Source organism: Folsomia candida, unplaced genomic scaffold, assembly GCF_002217175.1.
Source record: "Folsomia candida strain VU population unplaced genomic scaffold, ASM221717v1 Fcan01_Sc001, whole genome shotgun sequence".
In the NCBI taxonomy this organism is placed as follows: Eukaryota; Metazoa; Arthropoda; class Collembola; order Entomobryomorpha; family Isotomidae; genus Folsomia; species Folsomia candida.
Genome location: NW_019091193.1, coordinates 5,790,892 through 5,804,713, shown reverse-complemented (window position 1 = coordinate 5,804,713; position 13,822 = coordinate 5,790,892). Strand labels below are relative to the sequence as shown.

Genomic DNA, 13,822 nt, shown 5'->3' with positions numbered 1-13,822 from the left:
TGTTTTTAAAATTGTATTGGAGGGTTCTGACTTTCATCAATACTTCAAATTAGTTGAATACTTTTCCACAAATATCTTCAGCGTTATTTCTACATCGCCATCAGCTTAATTAATCAAATTTTGACAGTAGAGATCATATTTCCGAAAAGTATTAAAAACGCAATGAATAACTTTCACTTTAATTTTATCACGGGACTCTCGTCTCATGTCGCCCCAAATTAGCAAAAGGGCAAAACGGCAAAAAGGCACAGATTTTTGTGGGGCAAAAAGGCAAAGAGGCAGGCAAAAAGGCACTGCCTGCCTTTTTGCTCTGCACACACTGCTTCGGATGTACTTAAAATGCAATTGTATATGTAATACCTGTGAAGAGGAAATGATCGATTGATGATCATTTATACCCTGAACGTTTTTTATGCAATGGTGCAGTTATATGGAATAGCAGCCTTTGATATATGTATATCATGCATCATAAAAACAACAAGCCTAAAGTAAAGCATACAGCATCATATACATTTCTACAAACGAAAACCAACCTCGATTATTTCTCCCTGCCTGCATTTACATGATTTCCGAGAAACTCCTTATCTTTTATACATATGTAACATGATATTGTGCGAGGTTAACCAACATCCTGTAGCAGATGCATGGATACTTAATACGCCGAATTTTTTGCAACGATTTATGCAAACAAACGACACTAGAGTTTCCTATGAGATGCGAATATCTCATCTCACCATAATACGAGTTTGAGATGAGATGAGATGAGAGATTAAATGTTGTGCGATGGGACGATACGTGTTATAATGAGATGAGATTTAGATTATATTTTGTATTTATCACTAGTGAGGTGGATTAAATTTTCCTTTATAATACCCCAAAAGGGTGTATCTGCTTTCGGGTCTAACTCTTACCGAAATTTTTGCATTATATAATTGAAATGAATTAAGAATTAAGAAGGAATAACTCTAGGACCATTGTTATCGGACAAACCGTAATGTAAATTGACGAGGAACAATTGGAGAAATTGACATTCATAGCAATATTTAATTTGTAACCCGTATTAACAAGATCGGTATGAATTTAATAAAATATTAAATACTAAAAAGGTTAAATGAGCCATCTCATCTCATGTGAAAATGAGATGAGACGAGGCCTATCTCACTTCATCTCGTCTCGCCGGCTACCCTAAATAAACGACACGCTATCTCCTAAATATTTGGATTATCAGCCCACTCCACTCCAGTTAGTCGTCGTGTTTCCTCCTGTAAACTGTTAGGTCAACGTGCACATTATTGCAACATCATGGCTACCGGTCCACCTCCACAGTACAGTTTTGCAAATCCTGAAGATTCTGGGAACACTACATTTCAAGAGAAAAGTAACTACATACATATATTTATATTTATTACAATTATTGCTATTGATTTTGACTATATTTTTAAACTTTTGTATTAAGATGCAGTGACCACTCAAGTTCAACCACTACTTGTTGCTCCAGTCCGTGTTGTCCGACTTCCTGACCATTTCACTGCGGCCCCAATGAATATAACTTGCAACGTTTGTCACGCCCAGATTCGGACTATGACGGAAGAGTCTTGCAATCCAATTTGCTGTATTATGTAAGCTAATAATAAGAAATCCAATCTGCAGTATTGGGGACTTTGGTAAATTTCATAATTTTTTTGGACACCCACCCTCCCCCTTTTTTCATTGAGCCCTGACCACCCACCCCTTTTTGCGTTATGAAGTTTACGAACGTCCCCATATGAAAATAAATTACTGGAATACAATTATTTCAACGAGATGCTTTTCTTTTAGTTGGGGAATTTGTGCCTTGTGCTGTTGTCAGGATGTGGAACACAAATGTCCAAATTGTAACGCGTTCCTTGGAAAATACGATGCAGCCAAATGTTGATGGATTTGTATTGTAATTAATTATGCAGAATAAAAAAAATTCTAGCTAAATAATTGTCTTTGTAATTCCAACTTGTAAAATTATTGCATCAGTTGATAGCATAAACGTTTATATTCCATGCCTATTTAGAATCCTATTGCAATTCGCATCCTACCGCTTGGCGCTTACATACATACATATCTTATGCATACATATTTGCATATATTGACGTCGATGGTATCAAATACCTGTTGGGTGTTGATCCCATGAAATACGATAATCAGGATAAGAGCATGATTGTGTTAATATACGTATGTAAATAAAACTACATAAAGCAACGATGACTCACATCTTGGTTGCGTGTGCTTGTTGGATTAGAACTGTCAACTGTTAAAAATTTGTAAGATCGAGCTTGTCTGCGCCTAGATACATATGTATGCATATATTTACATAAATATCAGGATAAAAATAGCTCAACGCATAATTAACGCCATTAATGTACAAACAGCAAGAAGGATTGATCTTTGGTAAAGCTTGCAGTAATTGTGTGTAAAGCATGAAAGTATAAAGTAATCATCTAAGGATAAAAGGAAGCCGTGCATGGCTTTAGTATCTAAATTCGTTACACGGCCGTGTAACGAATTTACTGGAATTCACGAATTCAATTCTGGAATAATTAATTTACTGGAATTATTTATATGATTTGTATCCTTAATAATCGACGTAGTGGCAGGGGGGACGAATCACTAATTTGTACGTAGGTACATACCTATGTACTTTTGATACATATGTTTGCATATATTACATGTCATACTGTTCGTTGACTTTTTGACCCGATGGATTACCATAGTTGAGTTCTGAATAGATAAGGATATCTGCCATGATAAAAGCCCCTGAAGAAATTTATAATGTTGCAATCCAATAAATTATTGGCAATAATATATCTTAGTATTTATGTAAGTAGACAGTGGAAAAATACCGAAAAATACACTGCTTTGATGTGTGTGTATCTTGTACCTATGCTTGTTTAATTCATCACGTTTTGTATTCATTAATTTATTTAACTCTATTCATAAAATAACTCTAACTAGAGTTGCATACGAAGACGAAAAGCTTGCATAAAATTCTGCTTTATCAGGATTAATTTATTAGTCTCATCCCAAGCTCCATGAAGTTAATGCATACGCAGTGCAAGAAATTTTCTAGTGCGCACAAACTAATTAAATAAATACAGTTCTACTTTGTAAACAAAGTAAAATATACAAAACTCGGTGGAAAATGATTAAAAACTTTGTGATTTCAGTTCTCGTAACAGTTTTGGTAATAACAAGTAAGATTTAAATTGTCTTTAACTATGAAGTTTACATAAGGTACATTTTCTGCGTAATCGGTGGAATGTATATACATAAATTCTCATTGCTTGTTTCCTAAATTATTTAAGCATTGAGTTTTATGTACGCACTTCTTCCAGTTTCCGGACAAACCTTGTGCAAAATTGGGGAAGAACTCTGTGATGGGACCTGTTTCAAACCAGAGAGACTGAAATGCATCAAAATAATAGGAAATACAACGGGTCGTGGCTACACTCCCGTTACCATCAAACTCTGTCGACATGAAGAATCCCTATGCGCAAGAGAAGGTCATAGCGGACATTGGGCCCACTGTTACGACCCCACTTTTGAAGAGTGTCATGTTGTCAGGAGTGACGCTAAGGTGTGTCCCAAAGGCAGTAAATTGTGTGGAACGCACTCCGCTGCCTGTTTCAATCCGGAACTTCAGGATTGTCTCAAGGACGAGGAGAGCAACAATAATAGTTCTCAAGAGGTCCTTTGTCACAAGGGGCAGAAAGTTTGCGGAAGTTCGTGCTACTGGCCCGGATTCTATAATTGCTTGCGACCGAAAAAGTAGAGTTGCATGTTTAACTCTTCCTCGATATAGAATTTAGCTGAAAAGTTGGAAAACTGGTAAAAATTATGTTAATTATAAGCTCCACATAAGCATTGTTAATTTTGAATCTGTAGAGTAAATTTGGCGAAGAAATAAATATAATTCTATTGAGTATTTTTCTTTGCTAAGCGGGCTTTGATATTCCTAGAAAATTCTTCTCAGAAATACTAAAGTTTGAAAATTCATACAGGAATTTAAAAAATTAAACCATATTTGGACTTTGGCTACCATTCTGATTGTATCCTTACAAAGAATCTACAGATAAAATGGTATACAATTGTTTGCAAATTTCGTTTCATATTCATGTATGTAAATATATTTACGTACAGAGTTTTTACAATTTTGCAGCTTCATTCAAACAAGTATACATATGTATATATTATATATGTAGATTACACGCAAATCTAAGAGTATTTTTTATTTCCGATTTAACTAGACTACTTACATATATACGTTTCAATGACCTGATTGTTCGACGGAGATTTACATGTAATACTTGTCAATGTTATTCACATCAAAAAGCGACGACAGTAAAATGAAAATAATATTTTAAGTGTTCAAGTTCAACACTATATTTGTGCTCCGATGCATTCCATAAATATTTACGGATTTATATAATTCGCAACTGATTTTACGAAAGGATCCGTCAACATGTACGAATGGGTCGTGTCAAGGGTAACAATGGTTGGCGTTTGTGTGCAGAACTATTTAGAGAGCAGAAAACATTGATTAAGATAATTTGACTTATTTACATAAATATGTATGTAAATGACCACAATGACGAAAAGGATGGAATTTTACCTCATCCAGCCCCCACAATTCATTGGAGTCGTAACTAATCAAGTTTTGCGTTGTTCTGATGAGTACGACGGGTTCGTGGAATTTCAATGCGGGATGGTACTGGTCCATCAACTTTAAGAAGGTAAGAGCCCTCTTGGACATAACTTCCTCCATATCGTCAACTGTCATATCCGCCTCAAAAACAGTGGTCAACAGTTGCGTCATCGCTTTATACTGTTGCTCAGTATTTTTCTCTTTTCGTAGGATAGATTCAACCTAAATACGAATTAGTTCAAAGTATTATATGGGACAACTAACTGGAGTTGCTTAAAATGTAATTATCCATTACGAGGTTCCGATCAAATCCAAAAACTTGGGTGACCATCATAACAATTAATTCACTTTCATCCAGGTGTGTTCTGTCTTTCCCAAAGTTCTCGTCTAAAATGGCACGCATCCGTCCTGGCGAATCGATCAAAAATAAGAAAAAATACCAATTTGACGTGATCTAAATTAATTAACCACGCTAAGTGAATTACCTGGCGTAATGTCGAGTAAAATTAACTTTGTGATCTGAGGAGAAAAATTATTAGATTACGAAATGTTATGCACTTTTTTGTTATGCATGAGACAGTGAACAATTAGTAATGTGTGTAATTTATAGGCTGTATATTATATTTAATGAAATCATTAATTCTAAATTCGCACATGCCTCAAGCACTCGATCAAGTTGCGATAATCAGCATTAGGAAATTTAAGTTAAGTATAATAATCAAAGAAATCAAAAGAGAATGATTGACAATCCTTCACAAATAAATAAAGAAATTGTCAAGCTTCTACAATGGCTTTTGCTGTATCATTCTCCTTACGAACTGGTTGCATATGTACATACCTCATGAGTCTCCTGAAATTTCAACCCCAACTCAATAGCCACGAAAGTTCCAGCCGAATAGCCAACGATGGTATACGGTCCTTTAGGCTCCGTTTCTCTTATTTTCTGAAATTTAATTAGTTCTAATTTTAGTGTCACACGTGACAACACATTGGGAATTTTGTAAACTTACATCCAGATAAAAGTCGGACAGCTCGTTGAAATTGTTGGAGTCGAATATTTCCTTCGGTATCTGCATCGAATAGGCCGGGAGGAGTAAATAACCTGCCAAAAGGTTCAATACGTCTGGCCCTTCCAAAGAATTAATGATGAAAATCGTTCCCTGGTGCCCGGGGTCCATCTTGACACCGAGCTCTCTCTCTTTGATCCGCGTATGTGCCAAGGAATTTAGTGGGTGGACGCATTGGTCATGTATAAATCGACTCCTGCTCATCGTTTTGATGAAATTTAATTGGACCAGACCAGCCGTTGCGGCTTGTACTTTAAGTTTCGACGCCCCTACAAGCTTGTTCTTCGGACAATTGCTTGCCATCTCTTGGAATTGTTTAAGCGTGCAGTTTCGTATTTCTGCCGCGGAGAGGAACAAATTGAAGTCCTGTTCGAGGATTTGCTTAACCTCCATCGACATCACCGAATCCATCCCAAGGTCCGCGAGCTTCGAGCTCATGTTTAGTTTGTGGTGGTTCGTCATATGTCCCAGAACGTGAGCAATACGTTCGACGAGGGACAGGTCATCAGCCGTGGAAGCATGGCCCGCGTCCGCGTCGACCGTCCTCCTCGATAGCATGACGGGAGAAGGGTCTCCCAGCAGGGCGTCTAGAGAGTTCAGGGCAGACGCGATACTCTGAACTCCAGAACCGTGAAAACTCTTTCGGGTAAAGTCTGCATTATAGCTGTCATGCCAAGCACCAACTTCTCCGATGGGTCCCCATTGCACTGCTTTTCCTGGAAGGCCATCTTTCACCCGTCGTTCGACGAGTCTCTCCGCGGCCGAGTTGGCAAATCCGTAGTTCGCCTGACCATCAAAGCCAAATCCAGCCGCGACACTGGAGAAGACCACGAAGTGATCCAGCTCTGGACAAGAAATTCGTGTTATTTCGCCCAAGTTCCGACTCAACTTAACTTTTGGGTCCATTGCGAATGAAAATCCGGATGGCGTTTGTAATTTCATGAGGTCAATGTGGAGTTGCATGGCGAGGTTGAAAAACCCTCCGACCGGTCCAAGCTTGCCAGCTTCGTGGACCAACGTCCTAGCTGAAACGGGATCAGCAGCGTCCAACTGCAATATTTTCACTTGGACGCCATTCCTTTCCCAAAGTTGGATGTAGTTTGATTGGTAAGCATTTTTAATTCCGGATCGGGTCGTGAGCACGATATTTTTTGCACTTCTGGTCGTCATCCAGTTACAGAATTCTAGCCCAATCCCGCCCAGCCCGCCGATTATAATGTAGCTCTTGGAGGGATTAAAGTAGACGTGGGGATGAGCCAGGATTGGAGTTTCTTCCAAGGATATCAGGACTTTTCCGATGTGCTGACCTTGACCCATAAATCTGAAGGCGGGTTCGACCTGTTGGTGATTAAAGAGTCGGTAGGGCAGGGGAGTGACGACGCCAGAGTCCAGGCCGGACTGGAGGAGACTTCTCAACTCGGCTCGAACAGATGGTGCAGCGTCCCATAAGGAATCGAGCATGACGCCGTGGTAACTGGCGTCTTGGAGGAAAAAGTGCATACCTAAATTCTTATTGGAGACGAGGTCCACCTATTGATAAAAAATTGGTAGACTAGGAAATAGATAAATATGAGACATACAAGAAATTATTTACCTTCCCAATTTCGAGGAACCGTCCGTGCCTGGCTAAACATCGTACTGAGGCTTCCAATTTGTCGCCAGTTAAAGAATTTAGGATTAAGTCCACCCCTCGTCCACCGGTCGAGAGGAGCACCATCCTCTCAAAAGTGGTGTCCCTTGAACAACCAATATTTTCTGGGGGAATCTGGAAAAAATTCAAAATCACTCAGTTATCTTTCTATAAAAAATTGTTTACAATTTTCAAACTGAAAATTACTACTTGTGGGAACGTAGTTTTAATGAAGGTCTCCTTTTGCTTAGATCCAACTGTCGTATAGACCGTGCAATTCATGCTGAGGGCTACCCGAATCGCAGCCTGACCCACCCCACCTGCCCCGGAATGGATCAATATGCTTTCTCCATTGCGAATTTGGCCCCTCATAACTAACGCCAGATATACCTGTAATTGAAAGCACGTGTCACATACTTCGTCTTAAATCGCAAGCAAGCATGTGTCAAACTCAAATTCGAAATCAAGATAACTTACTGTAGAGTAAACAACCGGGACGGTCGCCGCCTCCTCGAAACTCCACCCATTTGGAATTTTCCACAACCAGTCGTCATTCGCGTATACACTCGTCGCCAGTGATTGCCCTTCTGAAAATCCACAAACCCTGTCCCCATCTCCCGTCACCCCGGAAAATTCTAGGCCCAAATGACTCTCCAGAGTGAAGGGTAAGTTTGTCCGGGCCGTTAGTTGCAAGTTGCCAGTAGCCAACATGATATCCCTGAAATTCAAAGCAGCCACGTGGACCTTAACTGGCGAGTAACCTTCCTCTTGGACAGGCAGTGATGGGTCATCGTGGGGAAATCCCTGCATCCAGTGAAGCGTCGTTAGGTCTCCAATGGTGCCCATGCTGACAAACGCATGCTGAGAAGGAAGTAGGACAGCTTGACTTGGGGAGTGAAAGTAACTCCCCAATCTTCCCTCCTCGTCGATAACATTAATGGCTAAATCTTTGCGGAGGATTTGGCTCAAAAAATCATCCGGTGTGGAGAAATCCAATGGGATATATTTTCTGGAGAAGATGCATCGAATTTGGGAACAAAATGGTTCCTTTCGGAGACAAAGGGTTAGGCCGAGGATGCCAGAATCTTGGTCTTCTTGCCCATTTGAGACTAGATAAATCAGAGGAGGGATGGAATTACTGGTCAACATGTGGTTTTCTTGGTCGATAACTAATTCACGTAGATCATCGACCCAATCCAATTGGGTGGTTGAGATATTGACGACTTTGAGATTGTACATGTGGTCATTTTTATCTGCGATCTGGGGGCAAATCAAGACACAGTTTGTAAAAATCCTTAAATGTTACACATTTATGAACTTTCTTACCCTTCGTGTTAAAAATATGTCCTCAGTGGGGCCAACTTTATGTGCAATTAGGGCGAAACTGGACCCTAGCCTTTGTTCAATTTCTTGAGCAGTGTTTTGACCCAAAGGAAGTTTCAGCAAGAGAAAGCCTCCCGTTGGAAGATACATTTGCACAAGATCCAAAAATCGTGTATTGTCCATGATTATTAGGTCGAAGGTTTTGGCACGCATTTCTTCAGTCATGTATGTCGTTAACGACGCAGATTCTATGCATACGAGATTGACATTACTTTTAGCAAATTTGGCCACCATTCCGTCCTTGATTTCTTCGCTGAAGACGGTGTAATTGATCTAAGAAAGTATAATGAACTTTATCAATTTGTATGCACGTATAATTTGAGAATATCGTAAAACCTGATTTACTTATTATAACCTCCAAAAAATCAAAATTTTTGACCCGGCCAAATCAGACTATGATGAAGACCGTGTCAAAAATACAGGTTTGTATATTAAAACACTTACATCTGGGGTTGCATAATCCACTCGAATGAGATTACTGATTCTCATAGAATCTTCAGAGTCAGAGTTTTTGGCAATTTCCATTATCTCCAGCATGCTAGTGGTTGCTCGACTCTTAATGTTTTCCATGAAGATGATAACGGATTGCAAAATTGGGCAGAGGCATTTTGGATCATGCACAAGTTCCATAAATGGTCGGAAGGTGTAGGTTGATAAGGATGGGGCGGGTTCTTTCCCCCTTCCAGGCACCCCGGTCGTTCTCAGCCCAGTAATTTCAATCCCACACGTTCGGACAATGTTCGTGGACTTTTCATGAAGTACAAATAATCCTGAAACACAGAAATCAACTTGTTATTTTATTTACTGTAGTCGTAAATGATTCAAAGGCAGCGAATGACTACCAAATATTGTTGTTAATTTGTAACCCACTGATGGACTAATTTGAATTTCTGAGAAAAGACAGATGTCGTATGTTACTACACACTGAGGTTACAATACACAATTTGTACACTATTGCTAAATTGTTACATAACCCCCCAGTAACAGGTTGCTACCAAATTATTTAGTGTCCATAATATGTATCTAACATTTTGGTAAACCAAATTTTTCACATTTTTTTAAAATTCATCAATAGATAGGTACTTATTTACCATCATCTCTGACCGAGTATGGATTGTTGGCAATGAAATCGAGAAGCATCTCTGGAAAAATGACAGCTTTTTGAATCTCGGTTGGAAGTTCGGTTTGAGACTGGGATCCAAAGAGGCCCAGCGTAGTTTGCATCATGGTATCGAGAAATGCGACCCAGTTGGAATTCCACTCCATTAAATAATGTTTTCCGGACAGGTCTCTCCTCCTGATCCCCTTGAACAAGCCGCCATATTCGTATCCCAGAAATCGTAATTGTTTATAAATTTCTGGCTTCGTTAAAGAAATGTATTCTGTATTTCCCGAAATTTTTACGGCTTCCTTTTGCTGGAGTTCAGTAAATGCTTCTTCGCTCATAGTCACTTCGTCGTTGTCGGTGTGGGGGCGCCTCACAGTCCCGGAAGAGATGACAGCTCCACCTTCCTTAATTTCGAAATGGCCAGAAAGGTCGGATACATTGATGCGAAATTCTACTCCACCTCCTACAAAAAAAGTATGTTATTTGCAATTTAGTATTTTGGATCAGGAAGAGCTGTGCAAATATACGTACCTGATTCTCTCAGAACCGTGACACGTTTAAATTTTACATTCTCAAATACGACTGGAAACTTTTCGAAATGGGTTTGAAAAGTTTGAGCAAAAAACTTCCAAACGAGTAGCAGGTAGCCGGTGGCTGGAAATAGGACCCTCCCCTGAATTTGATGACCCCCGTAAGATCTGTCCTCATCAGTTGCCAAGTCCACGTGGAAGCCTCCCTCGAGAAACTCGCCATTCTGTGTAAAAAAAATTGTAATTAAATATGTGGTTTAATTTACGCCTGTAGTTTCTTATCCACGAAGACTCATTCACATATACCTTTCCGTAAATCGGGACATCCCAACTGTAATCATGGTCCCAGTCTATGAGCGGACTTATGAACGGGGTTCCCAACGGGACTGGGAATTTCACATTCGCCCCGTACAATTTATTTACGTTCATCTTTACCCCAGCGATAAACATTTGACCCAATGATGCCACAAAATCGGTCAAACCATTCGTAGAGTCTCGACTTTGTACCGAAATGACGTTTGAGTTTGGTACGCCTCTCTTGATTAGTCCTTTGAGCAAACCGCTCGGTCCGATCTCAATTATTGTGGCGCCCTCTGGTATTTCCTTTAGTGCGTCGTGAAATAGGACAGGTGAGGTGAAATTGTTGACAAAATATTCTGGAGAAGCTGTCAAGGCTAATTTAGTGTTGGGCCAATTCCCCTTTGGAATTGACGTACTAATCCATTTCTTAGATCTCACGTGACAAGTTTGAATCAAGCCGCGTAAACCGGTTAAAAAGCCTTGGGAGGATTTTTCTAAATATGGGGAATGGAATGCTATTCCGCAGGAATCGACGTGTGTCGCGCGGCGTTTTTCTTGCCTCATTTTCGCCACGTATTCCTCAAGAAGGTTCGACGGGCCGGAGACGGTGACAGAATCGACGCCATTGTGACAAGCGGGGTAAACTCCGTAAGGGCAAGTTTTACTTGCATACGCCCAATCCACGCCAATCACGGCCATTCCATATTTTGTGGGGTCGGTATTCCTGCCATCTTCCTGGGTACAGGAAATTCCTCTCAGATACGCGCAGATTATTGTCTCCTCTGCCGATAAGCAGCCATCCACATATGCACACAGCATTTCTCCTGCAGAATGACCAATGTAACCAGCCGGTCGAACGCCAAGACTCGTGAGAACGTCGACAATTCCGATTTGAATGGCGGCAATGGTCACGAAGCAGTGCAGCGCGGAATCAGAGTCAGGACTTGATAAGACACAGTTGAGGTTGAAACCAAATCGGGTCAGGAGCGTGTCGTGGGAGAGTTTTAGTGATGTGGAAAAAGTCGGAATCTCGAGCAAGTCCTTCCCAATTCCGGCCCATTGACTGCCCATCCCGTTAAACACGAACCAAACGTCGGAACCATCATTGAAGGTTTCTTGAACATTAGTGATATCACAGTCGGGGAGAGAAAAGCCACGAAAATGGTGGTCGCGAATGAGCGTCTTGTGACATTCGTTGATCAAGTGGTTTAAGTGGATATTCTTCTCTGCGCTAATCTGAGACATGAAGAAAATTGAAAAGTTGTAGGTAATTTGTGAAAGAAATTTGAAAAATTTGAATCTTGAATTAAATTTTTTTTACCGTTTGCAATGCGGCTTGAACCCCAATCTCGGTACGACCTGAGACAGTTATCAGTTCCGGAATGTTGGATCCTTTACCAACTCTGTCTTTAGGAACGCGCTTATCGTGGTAAGGTTTCAAAATCAGGTGAGCATTGACCCCACCGAAACCAAAGCTATTCAGCGCCACCAGTCCTTCAACCCAGGCAGTGTTCTTATCAACAATCTACATTTCCATGCAAGACAATTAATTAATTAATCAGCGATAATTAATTGATTTTTTGAAATTTTGAGGCTAAATAAATATGTATTTAAATACCTTCATTGTCCCATCCCTGACACCTTTCATGCTATAGTGCGGATTATAATAATGTAAATTCGCCGGAATGATTCCTTCTTGCATCATGATGACAATCTTGGCAATCGAACATAGCCCCGATGCACCCTCGGCATGACCCATGTTACTCTTTAGACTCCCCAAATACAGCGGTGCCCCTCTGTTTTTCAGCGTTCTGGAAAATGACCGCTGCAGAGCTTGAAATTCTGCGGGGTCCCCAGCATTCGTTCCAGTCCCGTGACATTCAACATAGGTCACGTGACCTTTATTAACTCCCGCCTCGTCGTAGGCCTCCTGCAAAAGTTTTTCCTGAATAATGGTGGAAGGGTAAGTTATCCCTTCTTGTTTGAACCCATCCGTGAACGTCTTTATGTTCAGGATAGATGCGTAAATCCGTTTTGCGACGCTCGCCTTTTGCAAGTAAATCGTGGCAACGGCTTCAGCACGAACGTATCCGTCTCCTAAATATAAATAAGTTGAGGGCAAAGTGTTGCAAATTGCCAATTAAATAAATAAATGATGGTTTTAAAGAAACCACTTATTTACCGCGAATGTCAAACGCTTTGCAGGTCGAATCTGGTGACAACATTCCTAGTTTTTGGAACTCGAGTGTCGTGTGAGGCGTAAGGATAAGATTTGCCGCGGTCACAATGGCAGCGTCGCATTTTCCTGCACGCATCGACGCCACGGCAGCTTCAAGAGCAACGATGGAGCTGGAACACGCCGTATCATAACAAGCGCTGGGCCCAAGGAAGTCAAAGGCGTAGGAGATGCGATTTGCGAACATGGATTTTGTGCATCCTGTCATCGTTGGCCCTTCGGTTTTTGAGGCTTGAGTGGACCACAATCGGTGCGCTTCGCTGTGACAGACATTCGCGAAAACTCCGGTGATCGAGCCGCCTTGGTCCTTTGGGTTTACACCTTTAGTAAAAAAAAATTCAATTTTGAGCGCAATTTTATTTTCATACAGGGGGCCTGACCAGGAATGCAATATTCTTATAGGTATACACATATTCATTAGGCGTACTCACGACAACTTTTTTTGCACATTGCAAATTGCGAATAAAACATAACTTGCGAAATTTCATAAACCTGAGTACCCCCATTATTCAGTGCCGTATTGTTAGCCGACTAATTTATAATTACATTGAAATTACAATGCAAATTTTGTATCTACCTGAGTCCATCATGGCCTCGTGGACCGTTTCCATCATCATCCTCAATTGAGGATCCATCTTCGCAGCTTGTTTTGGAAGCACGTGGAAGAAATCCGCGTCGAATTTGTCAATCTCTTTGAGAGCTCCGAACCCGGACGGGATTCCGTACACGCCCGCCTTGAAACGCCGCTCATTTATGGTTACGAGATTCGCGTTGTTGAGAAGGTTATCTCGAAATTCGGCGATATTCCCGGATTCTGGGAATTTTCCAGAAATCCCTGAGATGACAATTTCCTCGTCGAGGTGCATGTTCTTTTTTTTTCAGGTGTTAAAATA

General features: G+C 40.7%; 3 protein-coding genes across 3 annotated transcripts; 2 read left to right on the top strand and 1 right to left on the bottom strand.

The window, feature by feature from the left end:
- Positions 1–1,218: 1,218 nt before the first annotated feature.
- Positions 1,219–1,973, top strand: LOC110842061 (lipopolysaccharide-induced tumor necrosis factor-alpha factor homolog). Its single transcript, XM_022087774.2, has 3 exons — positions 1,219–1,378; positions 1,457–1,619; positions 1,819–1,973. Exons 1-3 carry the CDS (start codon positions 1,303–1,305, stop codon positions 1,913–1,915), a joined length of 336 nt encoding a protein of 111 aa, XP_021943466.1. The 5' UTR covers positions 1,219–1,302; the 3' UTR covers positions 1,916–1,973.
- Positions 1,974–2,978: 1,005 nt separating this feature from the next.
- On the top strand, positions 2,979–3,955 carry LOC110863207. The gene is made up of 2 exons (XM_022112462.2): positions 2,979–3,224; positions 3,366–3,955. Exons 1-2 carry the CDS (start codon positions 3,173–3,175, stop codon positions 3,800–3,802), a joined length of 489 nt encoding a protein of 162 aa, XP_021968154.1. The 5' UTR covers positions 2,979–3,172; the 3' UTR covers positions 3,803–3,955.
- Positions 3,956–4,244: 289 nt separating this feature from the next.
- Positions 4,245–8,624, bottom strand: LOC110859129 (fatty acid synthase). Its single transcript, XM_035846282.1, has 9 exons — positions 7,850–8,624; positions 7,583–7,762; positions 7,337–7,507; positions 5,686–7,272; positions 5,514–5,618; positions 5,161–5,194; positions 4,971–5,083; positions 4,643–4,897; positions 4,245–4,545 (listed from the first exon to the last, which is right to left on the bottom strand). Exons 1-9 carry the CDS (start codon positions 8,609–8,611, stop codon positions 4,444–4,446), a joined length of 3,309 nt encoding a protein of 1,102 aa, XP_035702175.1. The 5' UTR covers positions 8,612–8,624; the 3' UTR covers positions 4,245–4,443.
- Positions 8,625–13,822: the final 5,198 nt, after the last annotated feature.

Bases quoted from the DNA above. Each gene is read 5' to 3' on its own strand.
- LOC110859129 (XM_035846282.1), bottom strand. From the start codon at position 8,611: ATGTACAATCTCAAAGTCGTCAATATCTCAACCACCCAATTGGATTGG. The intron at 7,763-7,849 runs GTAAGTTATCTT...TTTCAATTACAG, and splicing joins TCCCGGTTGTTTACTCTACA to GTATATCTGGCGTTAGTTAT. The intron at 4,546-4,642 runs GTAAAATTCCAT...CTCTCTAAATAG, and splicing joins AATTGTGGGGGCTGGATGAG to TTCTGCACACAAACGCCAAC.
- LOC110842061 (XM_022087774.2), top strand. From the start codon at position 1,303: ATGGCTACCGGTCCACCTCCACAGTACAGTTTTGCAAATCCTGAAGAT. The intron at 1,379-1,456 runs GTAACTACATAC...TTTTGTATTAAG, and splicing joins CACTACATTTCAAGAGAAAA to ATGCAGTGACCACTCAAGTT. The intron at 1,620-1,818 runs GTAAGCTAATAA...CTTTTCTTTTAG, and splicing joins AATCCAATTTGCTGTATTAT to TTGGGGAATTTGTGCCTTGT.
- LOC110863207 (XM_022112462.2), top strand. From the start codon at position 3,173: ATGATTAAAAACTTTGTGATTTCAGTTCTCGTAACAGTTTTGGTAATA. The intron at 3,225-3,365 runs GTAAGATTTAAA...CACTTCTTCCAG, and splicing joins AACAGTTTTGGTAATAACAA to TTTCCGGACAAACCTTGTGC.